The 27,999-nt window shown below is 32.9% G+C and overlaps 2 protein-coding genes across 2 annotated transcripts in view; both read left to right on the top strand.

Annotated features, from left to right (window-relative positions):
* LOC149567579 (nucleic acid binding protein) overlaps positions 1–14,268 on the top strand; it is a 101,101-nt gene extending 86,833 nt beyond the window's left edge. The window contains exons 6-7 of the mRNA XM_089820819.1: positions 12,549–12,599; positions 13,638–14,268. Coding sequence (XP_089676945.1) covers positions 12,549–12,599; positions 13,638–13,841 — 255 coding nt within the window. The 3' untranslated portion in view covers positions 13,842–14,268. The remainder of the gene's footprint in view (positions 1–12,548; positions 12,600–13,637) is intronic.
* LOC149567580 (uncharacterized) lies at positions 34–3,497 on the top strand. Its single transcript, XM_089820820.1, has 7 exons — positions 34–138; positions 331–982; positions 1,105–1,337; positions 1,455–1,607; positions 1,693–2,091; positions 2,196–2,601; positions 2,737–3,497. The coding sequence occupies exons 2-5, from the start codon at positions 360–362 to the stop codon at positions 1,836–1,838; spliced, it is 1,155 nt and encodes a 384-aa protein (XP_089676946.1). The 5' UTR covers positions 34–138; positions 331–359; the 3' UTR covers positions 1,839–2,091; positions 2,196–2,601; positions 2,737–3,497.
* Positions 14,269–27,999: the final 13,731 nt, after the last annotated feature.

The raw sequence follows: 27,999 nt of genomic DNA, 5'->3' as shown, positions 1-27,999 counted from the left end.
AAGAGAAAAGAAAAGCCATAGGTTTCTAACCGGCAAGAAGAAAGAGCACAAAAGAGATCAGCAATCCATTTGGGGAGGCCATCAATTGCATTGGGAGCATTAGGGAGCCAATCTCAACACTCAACTCATTTGCAAGAGGTAAGTGCTCTTTTTTTTTTTGCATGTTAGTGTATTATGCATTTTTTGTTAAATTTTTATAGTTTTCAAGATTTTTAGTTTAGATCTTGAATGTTCTTTATTTTTACTAAGTTGCAAACTAGGGTTTGTTGTTTTGTAGCTTTTATTAGCTTCAAACTTTGATATTTTACATATAAATTTTTATTGCAGCAGCCTTTGCTTTCATTTTTTGCAAATTCGCAATGGGTAGAAAAGATGAATGTTGGAAATATAACGAAGAGTTTCCTGGAAGAACCAAATATCAAACAAAATGTATTTTTTGTAAAGAAAAAATAACTTCTAGGGGTATTTATAGATTGAAATACCACATTGCTGCTATACCTGGACACGATGTTACAATTTGCACTCACCAAACTCCTGAGGCAAAACGCACTTGCTTAATGGCATTAGAAAAAATTGAAAAAGACAAAGCCAATAGGAAAATGCAACTTGAAGGGTTAAGGGGTATTGGCTCCCATGTTCCCGCATCCGCATCTGCAGCCGCATCCACATCTGCATCTGCATCAGCTTCTGCATCTGTAGGTTGTGTTGGAGAGGGTTCTTCTAGGCCTCCTTTTTATCCTAGTTCTTCTGCTCGTGCTAGTGCTAGTGCTAGTCGGTCACATACTGAGACAGAGTCCCACACCAACCTATTGCAGCCTAGAGTGCGGAAAAACAGAATGGATAGTTACTTTGTGCCCCGCACTACTCCTGGTTCCCAACCCACGCTTGAGGGCATGGGTTTGAACAAGGAAATTCATGATGCTGCCAGAAAGGAGATATGCAAATTTTGGTACTTTTGCAACATTCCATTTATTGCAGCCAGGTGATTGATTCTTTTTTCGTTGTTTTCTTTAAAGTTAAAATTAAAAGTAAAAGTAAAACTTTAATTATATTTACTTGTTTTATAATTTGAGTCTTTGACATCTAAATTTTTATTTGTGACAGGGCTCCTTATTGGCAGAACATGATAGACGCGGTTGCTATTTGTGGTCCGGGGTTTAAAGCCCCAACTGAGGCTGAGTTGAGCGGATACCTCTTGGATGAGATGGTAGAGGACATGAGGGCTGAGCTCAAGGAGAACCGAAAGGAGTGGATTGCAAAGGGTTGCACCATCATGACTGATGGTTGGACAGATAGGAGGAATAGAACACTCCTCAATTTTCTTGTATCCTGTGGAGGTAATTGATCATTCTACTTTCCTACATACATAATTGTAAATTTTGATTTGTTGAATGCTAATTTGTTGATGATCCATTTAATTTTAATATTCTAATTCGTTGTTGTGTTACTTGTAGGATATACCATGTTCATCAAATCCATTGATGCTTCCGCACATGTAAAAAATGCCACATACTTATGTGAGGCTATTGAGGAAGTCATAGCAGAGGTGGGAGAACAAAATGTGATCCAGGTGGTGACGGATAATGCAACAAGTTATGTTGCTGCAGGTAAACTTTTAACTTTTCAAGTTTTGAAAATAAATTTATTTGAATTTTGAAATTTGAATTTCTAATTGACTTAAAATTGTTGTAGGTAAACTTTTGATGGAGAGGCACCCCACCATATTTTGGTCCCCTTGTGCGGCACATTGCATTGACCTCATGTTGGAGGAAATTGGCAAACTTGAGTTTGTCAAGTCGTGTGGAAAGGGCAAAAAACATATGCAAATTCATTTATAATCATTCATTTGTCCTTAGCACAATGAGGAAGTACACAGAAGGCAAAGAGTTAGCTCGCCCAGGTATCACGAGGTTTGCCTCGAATTTCATCACCTTGCAGTCCTTGTTGACATCAAGGGATGAATTGAGGAGCATGTTTGTTGGGCGGGAGTGGATTTCCTCTTCCTATGCTACGACCACTGTAGGGATAGATGTGACGGATTGCATATTTGATGAGGATGGTTTTTGGAAACCCGCTAGAGAAATCCTGCAGGTAAATTTATTGCAATTTAACATTTAGTATTTTACTTTTACTTTAAGTTATATTATTTTATATTTAAGTTTTGACTCAAGTTTTTTGTTTTACTTTATATGTAGGTCACCGAGCCCCTTGTAGCTTTGCTACGAACTGCTGATGGGGAGAAGTCCTCTATGGGCTACATTTATGAGGGCATGGATAGGGCCAAGGAGGCCATCAGAGCCCAATATGCAGGAGTGCAGGAGAGGTATGGCCCTATTTGGGACATCATCGATAGGAGATGGCAGAATCAACTCCATCGACCCATCCATGCAGCAGCTTACTTTCTGAATCCGGCATATCGTTTCCGTCTTGAGTTCAAGGCGGATGCGGAGGTTCTCACTAGCTTATACACAGTGATTCAGAGGTTGAGTAGCGATGAAGATAGCGCTGCTGCGATTGTTGAGCTAGACCAGTTCAACAATAAAGAGAGGCCACTTTTCTCTAGCAGGATGGCCATAAATGCTCAGACAACATTACAGCCAGGTAAAAATTAAATAATATATTCAATGTTCATGAATCTAGATTCTAATCTTAAAGTTGATTATGTAATTTTAGAGTTAACTTGTAATTTGTAAATGAGACTAATTGTTTCTATTTTCAATTTTTCCCTTATTGCAGATAGATGGTGGCAAATGTTTGGGGCCACAACCCCAAAACTTCAAAAAATTGCCATTCGTATTCTGAGTCAGCCAAGCAGCGCTTCTGGATGTGAGCGTAGTTGGTCCATGTTCGAGCACATCCATTCGAAGAGGAGAAACAGGTTGACAGTGCAGAAGTTGAATGATATTGTCTTTGTTCATTACAACCTCCGTCTTAGGATCAGACATATTTTGGGCACTGACTCCTCTCCGATCATTCTAGAGGAGATTGATCCAGAATCAGAGTGGCTCACAGAGGTTGTGGATCTAGTCTTCACTGAGGAAGACCGTGTGTGGGTTGACCAGGTGGATATAGAGGCTGAGGCAGCTAGAGCACGTTCTTCAGGCATTGGTAGACGCACACGTGCACGCACAGGCACAGGCCCTAGCGACGTTCATGAGCCCATCTTACATGCGAGAGATATGGCTCGGCAGTCCTCTAGGACCTAAATTAGACGCCTTGCTACTAGGCAGACTGGATACTCAGAGGCTGAGGCTGAGGCTGCAGCCGAGCTTCAGGATGATGTTAAGGATGATGATGATGACTATGAGTCTGAGGCTTGAGCTGGAGCCTTGTTTTTATATTTTGTTTACAGATATTGATACTGAATCATTGATAGACATATGTTTCAAACTTTCATGGATCTTCATCTTAGATTCTTACATACATTTATGATTTGATGTCTTATGGATCATCTTACATACATTCTATGATTTAAATCATTGTGATCATTTGATTTCTATTTACTTCAGCTAGCCTACAATTTACATTTTAGATAACATAGTTACATATGTGATGGATTTTATGTTCCATGTTTATGTATGTTAACTTTTAACTTCTATTTGATGATGTTATAGTGTGTTTAAGTTATATTCAATAAAGGGTGCATGAAATAAGTTTTAAATTGTTAAAATCTTTAAATTTAAAGGGTTTTTTCAAATTTGCCGATTCATTGCCGATTCATTGCCGATTCACGATTCGATTCGGCCTTGCCGATTCCGATCCGATTCCGATTCTTGTTACTTTGAATTAAACACATGTTTTAAAAAGTCACTTAAGTGATTGGGCGTTCAAAAAGTCCATATGCTCTCCAGATGCACTTTATGTTGTCTGGATTCTCTCCAGATCCTCTTAGACGCATCTCATGCGCATCTGCAGGCATTGAAACGTCTTGCCACCATCGGTGCAACACCCAAATGCATCCGAGCATCCAAAAACAAACGCAACCACATTCAAGGAATTCTTGAGCACATTGGTATCTTAGATATAATATGAAATAATACTAATAATAATAGAAATAATAATAACATGATAATATTATTATTATTAATAAATAATAGTATAATAAGTTAATCAAATGACTAGGTACCTAGACTCGTCCTACCACAATTGATGCTACTCAATGGAAGTTTGATGAACATAACTATGAAGTTATGCTCATTGAGATTTCAGTGATTGATGATCAGCCGTTGTGAGTCATCCTACCACAATTAGTGCTGCTCAAGAGAAGTTTGATGAGTGTAACTGTGAAGTTGTTATGTTCATTGAGCTTTCGGGTACTATTTATTAGCTGCCTCAAGTGTCATTCGACAAGACAATTTGCAATGTCCCCTATCGGGACATTAATTAATAAATTTATTTTTTAGCGGACTTTTTGTAGACTAGTTCCTTATCGGGTTTAATAATCCTCTATATATTTGGTAATGGAAAAAGGTGTCTTTCATTTGACTTAGTTGTTGGATTTGTACCCTAGATGCCAGATCTGGATTTGGATTCATGTTGATCTAGGTAGGGTTTGTGCTTTTACCATTTGGATCCAGATGGATCCACAAGCCACAAATCGGTCCAAATCCATAGGGTAAAAACACGAACCCTGCCCAGAACAACATAAAAGTCGCAAGGATTTGTGTGAATCCTTAAGGATCCAACGCAAGTCCGTGAGGATCCACAGACAAAGACTATTTTAAGTGGGTCTAAATTCATTTAAAATGATTTTTTTAATGCTTTTCCCCCCCTAGATTCATAGATTCATACTAGAATCATAGATTCATACTATGAAATGATTTAAGTTTAGCCAAGTTATCCTATTCGCTCAGGCAACATGAAAATCGGTAGTCGATTCACTTGAAAGTCGAAGTTAGTTCAAAATTGATATTTCTCTGACAAATTAGGTGCAAATTCGTCCAACGGGACCTTGGTGAACTTTTTGACCAATTTGAGCAAATGTTAAAAAGCACGCGCAAACCTAGAAGAAATGTCGATTGGTTTCAATGAATGTCATGAGAATTTGGGTGAATTTAAGATTCGGTTGACTTTCAATGGAAATATGATAACATTATTTTATTGATATATTGATATTGTAATCTAAAGTTAGATGTTAAATTTAATATGTAAAGACCATTGTCATTTTATGAAACTAAAAACGCATCCGCATCTTCCATCAACGACGTTTGTCCTATATCGATGTGCTTTATCTTCCCATGCATTTGTTTCGAGTTTTCTATCAACAACATTTTTTTGGAGTGTCTTTTGGCTCAACATGTCTTCTTCCTCATTGCTCGGCGTGGTTCTTCCACAACACGATCTTCCTTACTGCTGAACGTTTTGATCTTCCTCAACATTTTGAAGCCTCAACGTTTTGATCTTACTGTGACATCCTCAACGTTTTGATCTTCCTCAGTTGCATCATCAACGTTTTCAAGCCCGTGCAACTTCATCTTCCTCTATAGGTTAGCATTTTCATATTTTTTTTTACAGTTAACCATTTTTAAATTATATTTAATAATTTGTTTGCTATTGCATATTTAGCCTTCATAGAGATTTAAACCTCTATATATATTAGGAATCATATATCTCTCATATAGAGTTAGCCTTCATATAGATTTATATATACATCAAATATCATATATCAGTATTGACATATATTAGGAATCATTTTTTATTTACTTTTAAAATTCTTTTATGCTTTGTAGATTTACAGAATGGCTGCAAGTGGTTCTGGCATCGGAAACACCCACTTCATAATCGACAAATGCTCATTGTTATGGAAATACGTGGAAATGGTTTGACCAATGTCGGGTGGACGAGGTTATGTATGGAATTGCAGCCATTGTGAAGAGGAATCAAGTAGTTCCTATGGTAGAGTGAAAGTACATTTGTGTTTTATTCCTCAGAAAGACATTCAATTTTGTACAGGGAAGCTGAGAGTAAACAGAGTGCTACTTAAAACCCTCCTTCCAAACCACATTGTGAACAAATACATTCGAGAACAAAATCAAGCTTCATGAAGTTGGTGGGAGGGCAAGTGCTTCTCATGGTAGGCCTTCAAAGAAAGGGAAAATGCCATCTACGTCTTCAACTTCCGTACCAATGAACCATTGGTTGAGGGTCATCCATTCTTATGTTCTCCTCAACAACAAATTGCAAGTAAGAAAGCAACGAGACCATTGGAAGCATCATTTCAAAATGAAGCGAGAGACATGGTGACCAAGCCATAGCGAGATGTCTATGCAAATAGATTATCATTTAATGCTGTTTGCTCACCATATTGGCAATACACGGTGAGCGCAGTTAATGAGGCTCCAAAGGGGTTCAAGGACCCTGGTTATGAGAAGATACACACCACTTTACCAGATGATGAGGTGGCTCGTGTAGAGGCTGCCATGCTGCCCATCAAGGATTCATGAACTGAAATAGGAGTCACAATAGTATCAAATGGATGGAAACATGTGAGAAACTGTCCTTTGGTGAATGTTATTGCAGTGTGTACCCGAGGTGCAATGTTCTTGAGAGTTGTGGATTGTGAAGGAGAGGGAAAGGACGGTCCTTTCATTGCAAACATTCTCATCCAAGCCATTGAGCAAGTTAGCCCTCAAAATGTTGTTCAAGTAGTAATTGACAATGCCAAGAATTGTAGGGCTGTTGGCTTATTTGTTGAGCGGATGCACACATTCTTTGGACACCTTGTGCAGTGCACTTACTCAACTTAATGCTGCAACAAATTGGCACTAAGGTTGAGTGTATTAAAAATTGTATGAAGAGGCACAAGATATTCAAATGTTTGTCACAAACCACCATATGATGCAAGCAATATTTAGACAATTCTCGAAATCGGAGCTCTTGAAGGCAAGTTCAATTGTTTAAAATTTAAACATGTTTAGAAATCTAGTCACATTAGTTTAGTCAACTTTTTATGTTTTAAAATTTAGATAGATTAGTTGATTTTTAATTTTTAATCTACTATTGTTTTGATCTTAAAATAGGCTGTTGAGACCCACTTTGCCCCCAACACTATTGTTTTGAGATGCCTTGTCAAAGTTAAAGAGGCATTGTCTAGAATGGTAACTAGTGCTAATTGGAGCGTATGGAGGCAATCTAATAGTGAAAAGGCATCCGCCATTAAGGCTCAGTTACCGGATTCTGCTATTTAGGCCTGGGTCCTGGTACTGGTACAGTTTTGGTACTGGTTCTTCTTGGGTACTTCACAGGTTCTTTGTGGGCCCTTCTGTGAAGGACCTAAAGTGGACCTGGGCACCTAGGAAGTACCCCAAGGCGGTAGGTCAGTTTATGCATGTAATTCTGATTTGTTCATCAGCATGTTCTTTCTACCAGCTTTAGATACTGTCTTGTAACAACTTGTTAATATTATTCAAGCCAAATTTGTTCTATGTAATGCCCATAATTTATGACAGTAGTGAACAGCAATCTACTTCGATTCATTTGAAGGTCAGGGATTGATATTTTTTCATTTGTAGATCTAAGGACATGACTATTGATAGATTTGTAAAAGCCAGCCAATAGTTATGTTTGTTGATCATGTTTGTATTGATGTCAATTGCCAATGCATGTAATCTGAAACTGCATCAGTATTACAATTAATTTATTTATAACGTTATTGGCCATTATGAATTTACAAGTATCACTCTTCTTTTATATTTGTAACTTCAATGTTTTAACATACATACATGCATACATGTACGGACGAACCCGAACCTGCAAGGGAGGAAAATTGTTGTACCCACATACCCGAATCTCGTATCCGTACCCGAACCGGAACCAGAATCGACAACTTAGCATTAAGGCAAGGATACTACAAGACTCTTGGTGGGATCGTGTTGATTACCTTCTAAAGTTCATTGAGCTTATATTGAGCATGATCCAATACACTAACATGGATAGGCCTTGCTTGGGTGAGGTATATGATGGCATTGACTCCATGATTGAGGATATTAGAATCATCATAAATGAGAAAGAGCAAGATCTTGATGAAAAGTTCTTCAAGGAAATACAAATAATCATGGTAGAGAGATGGAACAAAATGATTACTCTTTTGCGTCTACTTGCCTTTGCATTGAGCCCTAGATTCTATAGCCAAGTTGTGCTCAAGGAGAGTACCATTAGAGTTGCCTCATACGAGACAAAGTAGCCTTCCAAAGACTCTTTCCTGAACACGTACAACCTGCAGTGAGGTCTGAATTTATGAGTTTTGTGAGCACCGATGATTTTGGTCTTGATGCCGATGCCAATAAATGCTGGTACTTCCATGGTCAAATGTACTAGCACTTGCAACCCATTTCCATTAAAATGTTATCGCAGGTAAGTTCTTTAATCCTAAGATTCTAATTTGTAATTTCTTGTTCATAAATATTCAAAACTCCACTCTACAATTTCAAATTTGTAAATCTTGATAGGTTGCTAGTTCATCATCATCATTTGAGAGGAATTGGAGCACATACTTTTTCATCCACTCAATAAAATGCAACTGACTAAACTACAAAAAGGCAGATAACTTGGTCGTTGTGCATTCAAACTTGAGGCTCACAACTCACAAAGAGAATATCCACGGAAAAGGGGAGGCAAAATAGTGGGATGTTGAACCAGAGCCTACAGAGTTGGAGGCCCACTTTTATGCACTTCCAATTGATAATGGTGAACATGATGACAAGATACATAGTGATGGTGACGCTGATTTTGAGGCTACAACTGAGACTACTGATGCTAGTGGCACTAATTGTTCTTCTAATTTGCAACGTCCTAATGATGATGAATTCTTTGATGATTTTTGATCACAAGACCAATAATGATTACTGATTAGTAATGTTGACATTACTGTTTTTCAACTGAAACGTTGATATAGTGGTGTACTTTGACATTTTGTCATGCTATTCGAACTAAATTGTGAATATATATGGTTGTGTATGTTGCTAAATTGCTTAAATATTAGCATAGTAGTGTATAAACTTATTTGCTACAGCATGTGTTTACATATATATAATTTAATTTTTTTTTCTATGACCGAACCCAAAACGTTCCCAAACCTAGCCCCAAAAAAATTTGAACATATGTCAAACCCAAATGTTGAATCCGCATACAAACTAAAATCCAAACCGGCAACTTAGAGTTTTAGAATTATGTATATTGCTCTTATATATATACACGAATCGTAATGGGAAGTTTTTTTTTCACGAATCCATGGATCTGATTCACATGGCCAAATCTGAATCGGCAACTAACAAATCTATGGAAGAGAGAGAAACAATAATAGAGAGATTTAACTTTAATATCTGGAACATTGGCCAACTTGATGTCTGAATTAAATTTGGAGGACATTATCTAATAAAGTGACATTTTACCATGTTATCATCATTTTATTAGAATAATTAATAGTAATTCATCATTTAAATACAGTATTTTATTTTTGATCACTTAATAAAAATAAATTTAATTACTGTAGCCTTAAAAACTGGGGACATTACAGCACTGCTCTATCAAGCATGAGTTTGTCTCATTCTAGGATTTCTACTCTAGAAGGACAACTCTCTTTTTAATACAGATTTATATGGGTAATGACAAGCTGCAGATACATCTGAGAACCCATTTACCAAGGGAAGATTAAGCGAAGTTATTTGCCTTGTGGTAGCTCCATCAACTTTATAATGAAATAATGATGGTTCATGGTGTATTTTTATCAATCATAATCCTGTCAAATTGATCACCTTTAATAACATATATCTGCATACTCATTTTGATGATTGCTTGAATCACCTCCATTGTGCACAGTATTTTACAATTATTGACATGAAATTTGATCAACACCAGTTCATAGATAAAATAAGTTGTCATGTCCCTACTATTAGGGTTAGTTTGGGACAAGTAATTCCTGCAAAATAATGGTTAGAATCACAACAATAACAAAACTAATTATATTATTCTACGCTTTAATTTAACCCCAATCTTAAGGACTTCTTCAGATTGGGCTTCTAGCTCATAGCTACCTTGCCGTCTTCTTGGGAGCGCATCCTTTAAGATTCTTCTTGGACAGGCATCCTCTATCCAAGGCCAATCAAATATGCATATGTTGACATCATCAGAATATTCTGGCACATTGATTCTCGGCCATAGCAGACAATGGAGATCTTAATATCTCACATGCTCCATGCTTCGAGTCTCATTATTCTCTATGATGTTAACCCCATGAGCGAACACAATATTATCCACAAGTATGATTCATTAATATAAATAAAATCATAAACATTATTAAAAAAAATATAATCCATAAACATACCTTTCTTACTTTCTTTTCTTGGTCCATGTGGCTCTATCCTTAGTTGGCCCTTCAATGAATTATTCTTTCTAGATTATCTCAACTCTATATTTACTATCGAAAAATTCTTCCTTTTCTAATTATAATTAAAGGATAAAATATTCTTTATTGTTTCTTCTTTTTCAAGAGTCACAACCTTTCATAATACAAATTCTTTGAAAAGTCGCAACACTTCATATTTATAATCCTTTCGAAAAGTCACGACATTTTATAACTAAAATCTTTAGGAAAAGTCCCAATACTTTATAATCACAATTTTTTTGAAGAGTCACAATTATTCATAATTATGACCCTTTCAAAGGTTCACATCCTTCTAATATCATTGATACCTTTTCAGAAAGTAACTTCCTTATTTTCTTCATATTACTTTCTATGTCCATTTTTCATTGTTGAACTCCCACTGTTTCATCTTTTTCCCCCTTTCTAAAATAAAATCCTTTTTATATCTTAATTTTAAGGAGTCATGTCTATTTGTTGAACATCTCTTGACTTTTCATTAGATATAGTTAATTTATATTATTCTATGTTATATTATTTACTTACTTATTTGTATATATTATTAATTTCTATTTAGAAAGTTAAACATACATTCTACGATATTGTCTCTTGTATTTAATTTTATTTCTTTATTTACTTATTAAAATTTTATTGTTTTTTAATTAGTTAAAATATCATAGTAAATATTATTTCATTGAAGATATAGATTAAATAATTATTATTTTATATTTTTATATTTTAGTATTACTTTATTATCATTATTTATTTAATAATATTGTATTATCTAATTATTATTAAAATTTTTATCTTAAAATGGGGATATAAGTCTTGCATGAGTGATTGGTACTGCCATTCTGGCATTTAGTATAATCAACACCCAAACTTAATGCACTTTCTGAATGACATATTACAACACTAACAACTTTGTCACTGTCTACTTCTTGGAAATCCATATCCACAAGAAGTTTTGGGAAGAGCAGATGTCCAGGTTTAGAAGGCGACATGCTGTGCAATTACAAATTGCAAGCCAATTTAATCAAGTGTACTTTTGATGTTACTTAGATTTAGTACTTGGCTACATTATTTAAAGTATCAAAATCATCACAGACTATCTTGTTCCTTGCGATTTAGATTGCAAATGTGTGCAAATTAATATTGTTGCTTGTGCCCGGCTTCTCCCAGCTAGTGTCAGATGAAACAGGTTATTCTTGTTCGGATTCCAATGAACTATTGAACAAACAATTTACATTTGAAGATATCAGAGTATGAAAGTGCTTTGCAACTGTCATTGCAATGCCTGATATTGATAAGCCCTTCAAAATCGAGATCAAAACATCTGACTACATAATTGGCATAGTTGTCACCTACAATAAATGCCATGTTACTTATCACTCTGGGACATTCAATGATATGTTTAGAGGCATTCTGTTAATGAGAAGGAAATGTGTGCCATTATTCATCTGTTGAAGTATTGCGGTTGCTGCCCCTTGAAACTTTTGAAATTATTGTTATACAGTTGTGTGCAATCCTTTATTCAAATCTTCGCACCACGAAGTCAATATCTGAACGAGGTTGGTAGAAATTTCTTATGTACGATACAACTTTTGATGTTGGGTATGCATTGGCGTGGGTTGTCATTTTATACTAATAGGTGTACAAGTGGAAGCTGTATGGATATCAAGTTGGGAGTATACTGCTGGTTGTTAGCTAGCAAGTCTTGTATACAATCTCCAATACAATCCCTTTATTGTAACAGTACATCAGAGCCTCTGTAAACTCAATGTCATGTATGTTACGGGAGGAAAGCAGAGAGGGAAAAGAAAGTGAAGGCATATGCCATTGAAAACCTTTATTCATATTCTAAAAGATTAAATACATATAATTGCATTAAAGCATGAGGATGTACAACCTGTTAGGTTGTTGGGAGAGTTACCTCTTGTAGTCAGTATGCATGTTGTATTTCTATCTCTTTTACTGAATTCTATCCTGTATTTCCACCTTGATTTGGTTTCTTTGTAGGAAACAGTGACATCATCATTTATGGTGAATGTTGGATTTGTATTTGAAGAACTGATTAAAATTCATCAATCCTTATGGTATTTTGTCAATTCTTTGCGAGATATTTGTTTTTGGTTGTATTTACAACTTATAATACAAATGATTATATTTGTTGTTATTTGATTGATTGCAGAGGGAGGTCTGTCGGCTTGTCCCATCCATTGGAGATGACAATATTAAAGGGGTACAAATACTTTCTCACATCAAATATGTGCATTCACTACAATGTTCAGTCTTTACCTTAATGTTTCTTTTTTGCAATTAAATTATCAGGGGCTAGATGTATGTTTTTGGATTGAAAAGATGTGAACAACTTCCACTTTGAACTGCATTCAAGGTCTACAAGTTGGTTTCGTCTCCTTGTATTTTATGGTTCTTAATTGCAGAACATATAATTTTAATTTTCTTATGCACTATTCGTGAAATGCTGTGGAACATAGCCTATAGGTGAAAACAGGTTCACACATGAATAATTAGCTAGAATTCCTTCCTTCAGCTGTTGGGAATCTCTAGCATTACTTGAAGAAGACTTGTGCAATAATCTTCAGTAAATGCCACAAAATTGAACCTTTTGAAGACAATTTGAAGAGAATTATCGCTGTTAGTTGTCTGTTTGTTATGTGTGCAATATACTTGACAAGAAAGTCTTGATGACATTATATGGTAACATAGCCTGCCTGTGAAAATGTTTATGAACGTAATACCATATGGTACCCGCTTGTGATACAGCAAGTAAAATATGCGGATGCATATAGTTTCCAGAACTTGTCATGGATTTTATTTACAACATTCTTCTAATAATCTTTAACCTCGTTTTGCTTTCTATTAGTATTGGACTTATCATTTGTTACTGTGCACTTGGAAAACTAAAATAAAAATATGTTTTCTTGTAGTGAACTGTTTTCAAAGTATTAAACTGTAACGTACTTGAATGAGCCATTTGGTGTTGTTAATTTTGGCAAGTAGTTCGTTATAATTTTCTCTGTCAGTGGCAAATGATGGTTAGGAATACAAATAATTTGTATAAACACTGGATATCTAATTTATGTGCTTCCATACAATGTTTTGCGATATATCACTATGCATTCTTATGATTGTCTGTGCTGTTTGAAGCAAGGAAATCTTTTTAAGTCCAGATATTCAGGTTACCTATTGTTTTCTGGGGATTAATGTTTCCCAGTTCTAATAAAAGAATTGTGTATTTGTGGAGTTTCTTTTGCAGTTTCAAGAATTTATAGCATATTTGAAGCAACGGGAATGTGCTGGAGTTGTGAAAATTCCCGAGGGGAAGTCAATTTGGTCACGGATATTATTTATTCTGCCATATTCTGTTGAGGCATGTGAAATGTTGGCAATCACTCCTTTCCCTAATGAAAGTCTGATTGGCTTGCTGCTGGCCAAGGAAACGAGTTTTGACTGGATATGATGTAACATGGAATTTGTAACGGCTGTTGGAAAATGCAGCTAAATATTGTAGGTACTGCCCAACTTAATGTCAACTTTGTATATACCCTGTTTTTTAAGTTAAGAGAAGCCATGGGGTGAGGGACTATTATAAATTACTTCTTATGAGGGGATATTCTTCTCACCATTCTACTAGAAGTATCAAGTGCTTTCCATCTCTCCACTTGAAGATATCAGAGAATTGGTGAAACTGAACTGTTAGAGCACCTATATACAGTGCTCGCATCTAGAGCTCAATTTGGAATAACAATTTTACGGCCTCTGATTCAGCTAACATTTTTTATCTGTTTGCTAGAGGTTTACACTGCCTGTTTACATTGTTTCTTGCAATTAACTAGTGCAAGATTTTGTAATATATGTCATATAAGAAGAATTCTCATTTATATTCTCATCGGTGTTTAGTTGATTTGGTTTGATTTCTTGTCAAATTATTGTACTGAAGCATGGTATTTTTCTTTAAAATAATTACACTTAGATCCTGTGTAGTGTTCTAAAATGGTGGGTAGAAGTTCTTCTTGTTTCCTTGTTTGAGTATTTCTCTGTGGCTGAATTCTGCATATACATAAAGAGGAATCAAATTTGACTGGATCTCACATTCAGTTCAAACGAAAAAGTAAAGATGTTCTAGAGAGGATCCAAATTCTTCAACGAATTTGAGCTTTTACAGAACACTGGGCCTTGAAATTAAGTCAGCGGAGGTTAACTCGTGTATAGTCACTCTTTGGGTTAAATTATCCCTTCTCTCCAACAACTATTGGCAAAATTACACATTTCAAAAGAAAGCTTCATTAATATTCTAATATATCATAGTTTAGGGGCAGGAGAACGTACTACCTTCCTAAGGGAGGACCCAGTATACATCTGCGAATGTATCAACTTGGACCTGGATGGATCACTTCTTGATAGAATAATTCTAGTTTTGCACAAGATACAATGGGAGCAACACTGTCGGTATATTACTCTCTATCATCAGATCTGTAACGACCATGGATGATAAATAAGAGCCTGCGCATCCACGACAAATGAGCAATACACTATTTTACTAAAACAAGTTAGGAACCAACTCCAAATCCAACTTGGATTTTGTTCCATGAGTATTATGTACAAGGACAAAAAATCACGAGTACAAACTCAGTGAAACATATGCATAGACAAGTAAAGAAGAACGAGCCACCGATTCATTAGTACAAAACAAGAGCTCTGGGCTAGCTTGAGTCCCTGCTTGCTTTCTGCTATTAAGAAATGGAATAATTATTTTTTTGGGTATTATGTAAGTTTGGTCACACAAAGGTTTATTTGTTAACATGAGCTTCTTGTCAAAATTTCAATGCTAGATTATTTAGTTTTCAAATTTGGTTAAACTAAAATGTATGTCATATTGTAGAAAAAAAATTGTCTGAAGAAGAATATTTTTATATTTAATCTTATGTTTAAAATAATAGAGGTCAATTTAATTTTTAAAAGAAACGTACTGTACATTTTTCCAAAGTATTATATTGATAATAAATGATACTATTTTAAAAACACATAAATTTATATTTCAATTTGAAAATAACAATTTGAGTTAATTAAAATTTTAAAATAATAGTAGTCAAGATCATTTTAAATGATTTCAATATCATTTATTTTATAAATTATTTAAATTATTAATAGAAATAATTAAGAATATAAAATGAGTTAAAATTTGAATAAAAATAATCTATAGAATAATAAATTTTAATTTAATGTTTTACCATATTTTATTACATTAATTCATTTTAAAGATTACTTATTTGAATTAAAAACTATTTCAATGATGGAGATTAATATAACGTTAGTGATGGTATTAAAAAGAGTATAAAATTTATTTGAACTGCTATGTTAAAAAGTATACAAATAATAAATATATATAGAGGTATATGAATTTTCTACATTTTGTAAATAAACTTGTCATTTTCAATGTAACTTTGAAATATGTGTAATTATGATTTGATATCTATTACACTAATTGGGGAGTATAACATTAGTCAAAGAATGAGAAAATTTTAAGGTATGAAAGGAAAATATTAATTTCAAATAATTTTTTTTCTCCTAAGTTGGAAGAAATTAAAATATAGATTTTTCTATAGTAAAATTAAAAGATACAATGATTTTCAATATTGATAACATCTAATAATAGAATAAAATAACTAATTTAAAAATCATAAATGAAACTAAATAAATATATATTATGATAAATAATAATATATTATAAAATATACAAATAAAACTAAAATTTATTATATTAAATCAAAATAAAATAATGTTTTTCTTTTTTTTAAAATCTTGACTACCAATACATTTTATCATTCTCAAATTTCATTGTATAAAAATCTTTATTTATTTTTGTTTTAACACATGGTTTGGATTGCAATCTTGTGCTAATTGACGACTGACGATTATACGATTAACTCTTCAGCACGCACGATTTAATTTGATTTAATAAAAAATAAAAAAAATTGATATTTTCCCATTGCGTATTGCACGTTGGACACCCAAAAAAATTAATTCTTTGTTTTGAGCATTGATTGTGGTTTGTTAACAAAGAATAAAATATAGAATAGTCGAGAACATTCATGCCACCTTATTCTCGTTGTTATTTGACTATTAAACAGGAGATAATTAATTTTTTAAAGTTAAAGTCATCTGATGAAGAATCTTTAGATTCTTATTCTTCTGCTAGCTGCCACATCATGAGGATAAAGTGTGTACCATTGATCATTTTATTTATTAGCTAATTAATTGAACCAACTTCTCGAATGTTTATGTTGCAATCTTCATTACGCCGAGAGACGTTCTATACAATGGCAGCACAAATGCCCAGCACGGGAATATGCCAAGATTCCTGTCAATAAAAAAGAATTGGGAGCAGTTACAAACTTCCAAATTAAATATTAAAAAAAAATTCTCGAAATAATAGCTGGCCGAAATAATAGCTGGCCAAATGGAGGCCAAAATAATAGGCTCGAAAAAGTAGGGCCCGAAAAAGTAGGACCCGAAAAAATAGGGCCCGAAAAAATAGGGGCGAAATAATTTCAATATGATTTTTTTTTTTGTTAAATATAATTTTGCATGCACATTCATGCTTTTTTTTTGCAGGGAGTGGGGGAATTTGAAACAAATTCGTGGAATGTGAAGAGACGTCTATTGGGGGATATGAGGAGCCTCTCAGAAGTTATAAAACCAAAGCTCTTCATTTCATTTTCATTTTATGTTTTTGCAGGAAGGAAGAGGTGGAGGTTATTGGAGGATTAGATTGGAGTTTTTGAATAGGAGTAAATTGAAGTTTTGGAGTAACATTTTTGCAGGTTTTTATTTACATTTTCATTTAGATTTAGATGTAGAAGTAAATTGAAATTCAAAATTAGTTATAATATTCTACTTTGATTTATATTTCAATTTTAATTAATTTCATTTAGATTTAGAATTCTGTTCATATGACCGAAATTGAGGCCACTGGAGGACCTGTGTAGAGTTTTTCGTAGAGATAAGCATGTGGGTACTGAATCAAGGCACATTAGGCCTCTTGGAGATGTAATTGCGGTGACTTCCATGGCTTTTTGAATCGAATAGGGCAATCTAAACAATCTCAGATCTGAAATTCTTTTTTTCCTTTTCAGCCGAAGACAGAACAAAGATTGCTTGCAAGAAATTTTGCAGAGTTTAAGATTTGATTGCTTATGGCTGACTATTCTTGGTAACTGATATTTCTATTGTATATTCCCGTGCCCAGCACGAGAAGTTTTAATCTATACAATTTATTTTGTGCATTTAGTGCACAAACTAAAGAATGCATATGCAATCAATTTTTTTATCAATCTTTATGATAACTTTTTTTTTAAAATAGAAAATAGAAATTATTCTTTTATGTATGTAGAAAAAAATTAGAAAGATTTTATGTATGTAAAAAATTAAAAGAATTCTATATACATCTAGATTTATTGAAAAGAATTCTATTTACATCTAGATATTTTGATTGAAATAACCATAATGTAAATACAAAATATAAAATAGAAATGTTAATATATGTATGTAGAAAAAATTAGAAAGATTGCATGCATCTAAAAAAATTCTATTTACATCTAGATTTTTTTAGAATGGAAAAAAATGGATAATAGAAATATCAGTTGCATGTTTGTAGAAATAAATTAGAAAAACATGTATCTAGAAATTAAAAAGATTCTATATGTGTCTAATTTTTAAATTTTACTTTATTCTAAACTAATTATTGATGGATATATATTTTAAAAATATTTATGTAGTTTAAAGTTTAGATTTTAATTAATTTGTATGCAAATAGGAAAAAGAATAAATATTTTATATATATGTAGATTAATTTCTATTTTTAAAATTTACAAGTAAATGAGTACTTTATTCATTTAAAGTAAACAAGTTTTTAAGTAATATATTTTTATTTTAGAAATATATTAATCATAATGTTCATTTATTATTACTTATTTAATATACTTACTCTCAAATCTAAGACAATAGAAATGATATTTTATTAACTTTGAAATAGGGAAGTGTTAAGCAAGTTCGTTTACAAAAATTCCAAAAATATATTTGGTCTTTGATCAAATTGGAGTTAATATTAGAAATATAAATATGATCATTAACAATTAAGCTAAATTCAGTTCAAAACAATAATGTTATTTAAATTTAAATAATTTTTTTTGAAAAGAATTCTATTTACATCTACATATTTTGATTGAAATAACCATAATGTAAAAATAAAATATAAAATAGAAATGTTAATATATGTATGTAGAAAAAATTAGAAAGATTGCATGCATCTAAAAAAATTCTATTTACATCTAGATTTTTTTAGAATGGAAAAAAATGGACAATAGAAATATCAGTTGCATGTATGTAGAAATAAATTAGAAAAACATGTATCTAGAAATTAAAAAGATTCTATATGTGTCTAATTTTTAAATTTTACTTTATTCTAAACTAATTATTGATGGATATATATTTTAAAAATATTTATGTAGTTTAAACTTTAGATTTTAATTAATTTGTATGCAAATAGGAAAAAGAATAAATATTTTATATATATGTAGATTAATTTCTATTTTAAAAATTTACAAGTAAATGAGTACTTTATTCATTTAAAGTAAACAAGTTTTTAAGTAATATATTTTTATTTTAGAAATATATTAATCATAATGTTCATTTATTATTACTTATTTAATATACTTACTCTCAAATCTAAGACAATAGAAATGATATTTTATTAACTTTGAACTAGGGAAGTGTTAAGCAAGTCCGTTTACAAAAATACCAAAAATATATTTGGTCTTTGATCAAATTGGAGTTAATATTAGAAATATAAATATGATCATTAACAATTAAGCTAAATTCAGTTCAAAACAATAATGTTATTTAAATTTAAATAATTTTTTTTTGAAAAGAATTCTATTTACATCTACATATTTTGATTGAAATAACCATAATGTAAAAATAAAATATAAAATAGAAATGTTAATATATGTATGTAGAAAAAATTAGAAAGATTGCATGCATCTAAAAAAATTCTATTTACATCTAGATTTTTTTAGAATGGAAAAAAATGGATAATAGAAATATCAGTTGCATGTTTGTAGAAATAAATTAGAAAAACATGTATATAGAAATTAAAAAGATTATATATGTGTCTAATTTTTAGATTTTACTTTATTCTAAACTATTTATTGATGGATATATATTTTAAAAATATTTATGTAGTTTAAAGTTTAGATTTTAATTAATTTGTATGCAAATAGGAAAAAGAATAAATATTTTATATATATATGTAGATTAATTTCTATTTTTAAAATTTACAAGTAAATGAGTACTTTATTCATTTAAAGTAAACAAGTTTTTAAGTAATATATTTTTATTTTAGAAATATATTAATCATAACGTTCATTTATTATTACTTATTTAATATACTTACTCTCAAATCTAAGACAATAGAAATGATATTTTATTAACTTTGAAATAGGGAAGTGTTAAGCAAGTTCGTTTACAAAAATACCAAAAATATATTTGGTCTTTGATCAAATTGGAGTTAATATTACAAATATAAATATGATCATTAACAATTAAGCTAAATTCAATTCAACACAATAATATTATTTAAATTTAAATAAAATAAGCCATGTTTACTTTGAAACATCAAACAACTAATTAACTAATACAATAATTAAAATAAATGAATCTATTATGACATAGAAAAATATTTTCGAAGTATAATTTCTTTGTTTTTGAATCAATATGAGTTTTTTTTTCTACTTGAAAAGATAAACCATCCTAATTGTCATCCTTAGTTAACCCTAACAACAACCCCTACCTTAGCCCTAGCCCCAACAATGATGTACAATATAACTATAATCCAACATTAAACTATAATTATAGCACTAAAACATATCCCTATTGATATAACGAAAATCTCAGTCCAAACCATAATCTAAACCAAAAACCTACACACTAATATTGGTTATAGTCCTAACCCTAAAATCTAACCCTTAACCATAATGTAAAAAAAAACTCCAAAATATTGATCAAAATCCTAAACCTACCTATATGGATAACCATGATATTAAACTCTAAATCCAGTCCCAAGGTCCTAACCATAGTGTAAACCTATAACCGAACTCTTAAAAAATTTACTAATCCCTGATCCTAATCACATTCCCAACTTTAAACTTGAACCATAAATCATAGTTGTAACCATAATCATAAACTTACACAAAACCCTAACCCTAAAGGTACAATCATAAAATTAATCATAGCTTAGACCCTAATCCTAGCACAAACCACAATCATGACCAAATATAAATCTTCACCTTACCCCTAATCATAATTTCAATGTTAACCCTAATATTAGTTTCAATCCTACCATGATATGAACCCTAATATAGACTTCACCTTGATCCTCACCCTAATATTAAGTCTAATTAAACCCTGACTAAAACCTAATCTAAATGATATATCTAACTATAATCCTAATTGTAATTATCATACAACCCAATGCTAACCCTCATGTATATTTAATCCCTAATCTTAACTCTAAATATTCTATAAACTCTAGAATTGACCTTGATTCTAACCATAATCCTAAAATCTAAATTGTAACCATAGCACGAAAGGTGGGGACCCCCGCTACATGGCATAATTCTGGGTCTTGGAGCCTTGCGAAAGCACTACAGAGTGAGGAAATGTCATAAAGGTGACATGTAGTAGCATGATGCAATTTTGGGCTTTAGAGCATTGCAGAAACAATGCAGCTTAAGGAGGCACTAGAATGGAGACTCATGGAAAGAAGAGGAAAGACATTCATGTCACTGGCAAAAAACTATGAAAAGAGATAACATGATGTCTTAACCTCCCACAAAAAATGCAAGGTTGATCCCAAAGGGGAATTTGGTTTCCCCAAAAATGAATGATGGTCATCGATGAAGGTCTTCCTCTCGAAATAGACGGCATAGATGCATCGTGAATCCTCACCAATGAAGGATTAAGTCGCAACTGTCGATGTAGATTCTCCCCTCAAAAAGGATGACTGAGATGCAACGAGGAAACTCCTCCCAATGAAGGATTAAGTCACATTCGTCGATCAAGATTGGCTTTATTTCCAATGGATGACTAAGATGTAGTGAAGAGATTCCTCCCAACAAACGAAGCAGATAGCACAAAAGGTGTGAACCCCCTCCATGTGGCACAATTTTGGGTCTTAAAGACTCATGAAAGCATTGTGGAGTGAGGAAATGTTGGAAAGGCAATGCGTGGTAGCATGATGCAATTTTGGGCTTCAGAGAATTGAAGAAACAATGTAGCATGACGATGCATCAGAATGGAGATGCATGGCAGCATCTTGTGCAATTCTAGGCTTTAGAGTGTTTCGAAGACACTAGCATATAAAGAAACGTTAGAATGGGAATGCATGGCAACATCTTGCACTTTTGGGAAGATGGGAAGATAGCTCGCGAAGAAATAAGAGTTATTGAATCTCGCAGCATGAATCAACCCGACCAAGAAAAAATGATCCAGCGTGGTCAATGAAGAAACCGAGCCAACACAAAATGTTAGCTGCCAACTTTAGCGATGTTAACCCTCTGCAAAGAACCTATCCCATTTAAGGTCTCTCAGATCAGACATCAGTGATGGGTTGAATAGGGGGAAAAAATAGCACACAATGCCCTCCTAAATGAAATTCTAAATGTAACACTAATAACCACAGTCCTACTTCTTTCCCTAACCTTATCCATGAGCGTGGGAATATACATATTATTATATAGGGCACCTTATATAATAATAAATATAATCTAAAATCCCAACCCTTACTCCCCTCCTAACTATAACTGTGACCATAAGAAAACTTCTAAATATAACCCTTCCTCTAACTCTAACCCTAACCCTAACCCTAACTATAATTGTAACCCTATCCCTACCACTAACTGTAACCCTGAATCTAACTCTACCATAATTGGACTTTAACCCTAACTATAACTATAACCCTAAACCTAACTCTAACCTTAACCGTAACCATAACCGTAACTCAAAACCTAACCCTAATCGTAGCTAGGATTCTAATACTCTGTCTACCCCTAACTCAAACTATAGCCCTAACTATACCTCAAACTCTAACCGTAACTCATATTCTAACCCTAAACCTAACCCTAACCTTGACCCTAACCCTAAGCCTAAGCCTAAGCCTAACCCTTTGTCTACCCCTATCTCTAACCCTAACCCTAACCCTAACCCTACCCCTAACTCTAACCCTAAATCTAACTCTTTCTGTAAATCTAACTCTACCATAATTAGACTCTAACCCTAACCCTAACTTTAATCCTGACTGAAACCCTAACTCTAACCTTAACCCTGACTCAATCCCCTTACCCTAACCTTAACATTGATATAACTCTCTCTCTATATAACCCTAACTCTAAATATAAACCTAACCCTAACCCTAACCCTAACCCTAAATCTAACTCTAACCCTAACTGTAAGCGTAACCCTACCCCTACCCATAACTCTAACTGTAAATCTAACTCTACCATAATTGGATTTTAATTTAAACCCTAACCCTAACTCTAACCCTAACCTTGACTCAAAACTCTAACCCTAACCCTAACTCTAACATTAACCCAACTGTAAAATTAACTCTATTGGTAACTCAAACCCTAAAACTAACCCTAATTCTAACCCTAACTCTAACTCTAGCTCTAGCTCTAACCCTAACTCTAACCATAACTCAAACTCAAACCCTAAACCTAACCCTAATCCTAACCCAAATTATAATGCTCTGTCTACCCCTAACTCAAACTATAATCCTAACCCTAACTCAAACTCTAACCCTAAACCTGACCCTAGCCCCAACCCTAACCTAGAACCTTACCCTAACCCTATCTATAACCCTAATCCTAACCCTAACTCTAATCCTAATCTTAACCCTAATTCTAATCCTATCTATAACCCTAATCCTAACCCTAACTCTAACCATAAATCTAACTCTACCATAATTAGAATCTAACCCTAACCCTAACCTTAACCCTAGCTCAAACCCTTACCCTAACTTTGTCCCTAACCATATATCTACGTATGACTATAACATTTTACATTACAATATCCCAAAAATAAAATATATATTTTTATCTAAATTAAACTCCTTATATTAAATTTAAAATAATATTTGACTCAAACCTTAACCGTAACCCTAACCTTAACCATGAGCATTACTCTAACCCTAACCTTAACCATAAACATAACTCTACACCTAACTCTAACCCTAATTCTAACTCTACCATAATTGGACTCTAATCCTATCCCTAACCCTAACTATAAGCATAACTCTAACCCTAGCCTTAACCATGAGCATAACTCTAACGTTAGCCTTACTATAACCCTAACAGTAACCCTAATCATAACCATAACCATAACTCTAACCCTAACCTTAACCATGACCATAACATTAACCCTAACCTTAACCATAAACATAACTCTAATCTAAACCATAACCATAACTCTAACAATAACCATAACCATAACTCTATCCCTAACCTTAACCATAGCTCAAACCCTAACCCTAACTCCAACCCTAACTCTAATGCTAACCCTAACCCTAATTCTATCCCTAAGGTTAACATTAACTATAATGGTAACTTTGTCCCTAACCATATATCTATGTATGACTATAACATTTTACATTACAATATCCCAAAAATAAAAAATATATTTTTAATCTATATTAAACTCCTTATATTAAATTTTTAAAAATATTTTGAAGCATAATTTTATACTAACTTCATACAACTCTAATTAAAAATTAATTAACAATTTTATAGTAACCTTATCAAAATAAAAAATAAAAAGTAAATATTTTTCCTATTGCGCCGCGACTGCCACTAGCTATATATACCTCTATATATATTACGCTGAGAGTAATCGTTCTCGAGGCGCCTATTTTTATTTTCATTAATCCCAACTTCGATTAAAATAACTTTGGGATTAAATAAAAATAGGCGCCTCGAGAACGATTACTCTCGGCGTAATATATATAGAGGTATATATAGCTAGTAGATATTGTCTTTGTAGCTACTACCGAGCATAGCGATGACTTGGCCAACATTCAATCCGCTCTTTATGTAAGAGTGAATGTAACTGAAGCTCAGGATTTACTATTGAGTGACTGTTGGGCACCTCTTCCACGTCCTTTGCCTCTTCCATGTCATACGCGACTCCGCAAGAGAATTGAGACAACCGCCTGTGCCAAGAAGTTTCTGGAGATTTTTTTATTTAATTTTTAGTATGAAAAAATATATTTACCTCTACCAAAATTGTTGCTGGTCAATGAGAAAACAAAAATTTTCGATTGGAAATTAATTTAAAAATACCTTTGAAATTTATTAGCTTTAGTATACAAAATAAATTGATGGTGACTGCCACTAAAAACATTAGTACCCTGCCTTATGCAAGGCAAGGGCTAATAAATTCTTTAGTGATCTTGATTCTTATATACTCAACCGCTTTAGAGGTAGTAAAAACGAAGAGGGTGCATTTTGAATAGGGAAAAAAAAGTAGATGAAAATTCTTTTCAAGGTCCAACTATTGATATGAGTTTTATGTCGTGCCAAGATGTAAAATCAAATACTATTAATATTTTGGAATTGAACACCACATTTCCAACTCTTTACACACACACACACACACACATGTATATATATGTATACATGTATATATATACATATATACATATATGTATATATATACATGTATACATATATATACACATATATATACATGTATACATATATATACACATATATATACATGTATACATATATATACATATGTATATATATATGTATATATATATGTATATACATATACATATATATATATATATATACATATACATATACATATACATATACATATATATACATATGTATATACATATATACATATATATGTATGTACACACACACACACACACACACATATATATGTATGTATATGTATATACATATATACATATACATATACATATACATACATATATGTATATATATGTATATATATATGCACACACACACACACACACACACACACACACACACACACACACACACATAGTTTGTGTGATCAAATGAGACAACCCCAAGGTTCCTTATTAATGTGGAGTCTTTTAACTTAGTCTGTGATATGTTGGGTAACTATTGATATGAGTTTTATGCCGTGCCAAGATGCAAAATCAAATACTCTTAACATTTTGGAATTGAACACCTCATTTCCAACTCTCATTAAGGAATTTTGTACACTAAACAATAAATATATGGTATAGTTTGTGTGATCAAATTAGACAACCCTAAGGTTCCTTCTTAATGTGGACTCTTTTAACTTAGTCTGTGATATGTTAGGTATCCCAAAAGGACTTAACATTGTTCATTCAATGGACATTAAATACTTCAATTTCTTCCAAATAACTAAATTGCAATGGGAAAGGGTGTAGAAAGCTAATCTAACTCTAATTGTGTAAGACAATGTTGATGATGAGGTGAGCCTCTAACTAGTCCTTGTTTTGCCGTGTCAAGTAGGCAAATGAGCGTGCTATCTTTTAAGGTTATGCGATTGATTTTCACATCATCAATATTCAGTCAAATACATAATGAAGACACAATTCAAATGAACATTTTCAATATAAGTTAGACACTTCCCATTTAGGTCCAGACTAACCTTACACCATTACTTACAATCAACATGTACCAAAAAGATGGACATTAACTCCACCATTAATCACCATTTACCACTATTTTTCATTCATCTATTTTTACTTCTTACTCAACATGAAAATAAATTCTAATTGAAGTGAGGAATTATATAAATCATGCAATACTTGAAAGTGATGCAAGGAGGGACATAATAACTAGTGCCAAAGGCACACCCAACTATCCAAACCACTATGCAATAGTTAACACAGCGGAAGACATAGACAAGAACAACACCAAGGAGAGAGAGAACAAAATGCTAATATATTCATCAGATAATCTTCATACATGCCCAACTGTAAGGCCTTTTGGGTTACCACCTGATACAAAATACATTCAAGATCTAAGATCTAGCTGCAAATTCGTATTTTCCAATTTTGCTCCCCCTAAGACTTCTCTACCCCAAAATTATGATTAAGACTCTACCCAAGATCCTCTATTTATACCAATCTAAGCCACAAATTGACCCAAAATGCTAAAAACTAAAATTAAATACTTGAAGAGCTACAAGTCGACGTCCAACAGAAATTAAATGTCTAAAAATCGATACCCAAGAAAAATCGCGATATTTCCTAGCTCCGATTGAATTAGAACTTGTGCTTCAAACCAAAGGTAGTAATTTAGGTCCTCTACAAACCCTTAAGCTCGCTAAGGCTGATTCATTAAGGATATCTTTAGATTCATCTTAGAAGTCATGCATAGAAACTAGTCGCACAAATTGCCAGAAATTGATACTCCAAGAGAATTGCCATATCTCCCAACTTATAATGAATTAGGACTTGCGACCTTAACCAGAAATAGTAATTTAGGCCCTTTTGAATCCCTAAACTTCGCATCCTCTAACTCATTTCGAAAAATTAGTTACACAGCTCGCAACAGGCACCAAGGAACTAGAAAACTTAATTCTAGCAGCAGGGTAAAAACAACTAAAAACTGAAAATATGCAAGATAGTACTACAATCCACGATACTCCTGCATCAGAAAGTAACACAAGTAGTCCACCATGAAGATAAATTATCAATTGCTTTGATAACATTATGACAACAATCTTTCTAGATCTCTCTTTACAAATGATAGGAGGGGTTTATATTAGAGCCCCAAATACAATGAATGACCATAATCAATTTGAAATTAGTGACCTAGATTAACTTAGAGAAAATCTTAATATTAAATGCATAACCACTGACAATGAGGTGTCACTTTGTAGACCAATGAGAAAATTCAAAAGTAGGAAAGCCAATAGGAAGATGCTAGTCATTTAACAATTCATCCTTATGAACATTTATGCGTCTTTCTGTTGCAATCTTTATTTTAATTCCACTTTCTTGTTTTTAGGAACTCTTCATTATTCTTATAATTATTTCTCCAAGATGTCTAGACTTTGTAATACTTGAATCCTTCGTTTTTTAACCTTTATTGTTTGGAATTCTTTTCGTCATCTTCAAACTTGATTCTCTTGAATTGTGGATTTTCCTTACTTGTGAAACTTGTTCTCCATCTTCTTGGAGTGGTCAAACCTCCTTTGGACTTGATCTCTTTGGGCCAACCCGCCTTCATTGCTTGGGATTCGTAGTCATCTTTACTCTCATGGGGATCCTTCTTATTAAATTCGTCCATGAATTTAGTTCTAATATCTTGGCTTCCCTGGAGCGATTAGTTTCTCTATGTTGATTATAGACTTGTAAATTTTTACATCCTTAGATGTTTGATGATGACAATCCTTCTTCATTGGTTGACTTGTTCCTCCTTAGCTTTGATCTTCTTGAAATGCTCGTCCCTTCGAATTTCCCTTGATGCAAATTTTATCCTTCAAATTTGAACCTGCTCGTTGACCCTCTTTAAATATTCTTT

The sequence above is a fragment of the Cupressus sempervirens genome, chromosome 3, assembly GCF_028749045.1.
Source record: "Cupressus sempervirens isolate cs-2001-9-10 chromosome 3, ASM2874904v1, whole genome shotgun sequence".
In the NCBI taxonomy this organism is placed as follows: domain Eukaryota; kingdom Viridiplantae; phylum Streptophyta; class Pinopsida; order Cupressales; family Cupressaceae; genus Cupressus; species Cupressus sempervirens.
The sequence above is the reverse complement of the archived record's forward strand: the minus strand, read 5'-3'. Positions and strand labels throughout refer to the sequence as shown.

Excerpts from the sequence above, each read along its gene's own strand:
- LOC149567580 (XM_089820820.1), top strand. The coding sequence starts at position 360 with ATGGGTAGAAAAGATGAATGTTGGAAATATAACGAAGAGTTTCCTGGA. Across the intron at positions 983-1,104 it reads ATTCCATTTATTGCAGCCAG|GGCTCCTTATTGGCAGAACA; the intron begins GTGATTGATTCT and ends TATTTGTGACAG. Across the intron at positions 1,338-1,454 it reads TTTTCTTGTATCCTGTGGAG|GATATACCATGTTCATCAAA; the intron begins GTAATTGATCAT and ends TGTTACTTGTAG.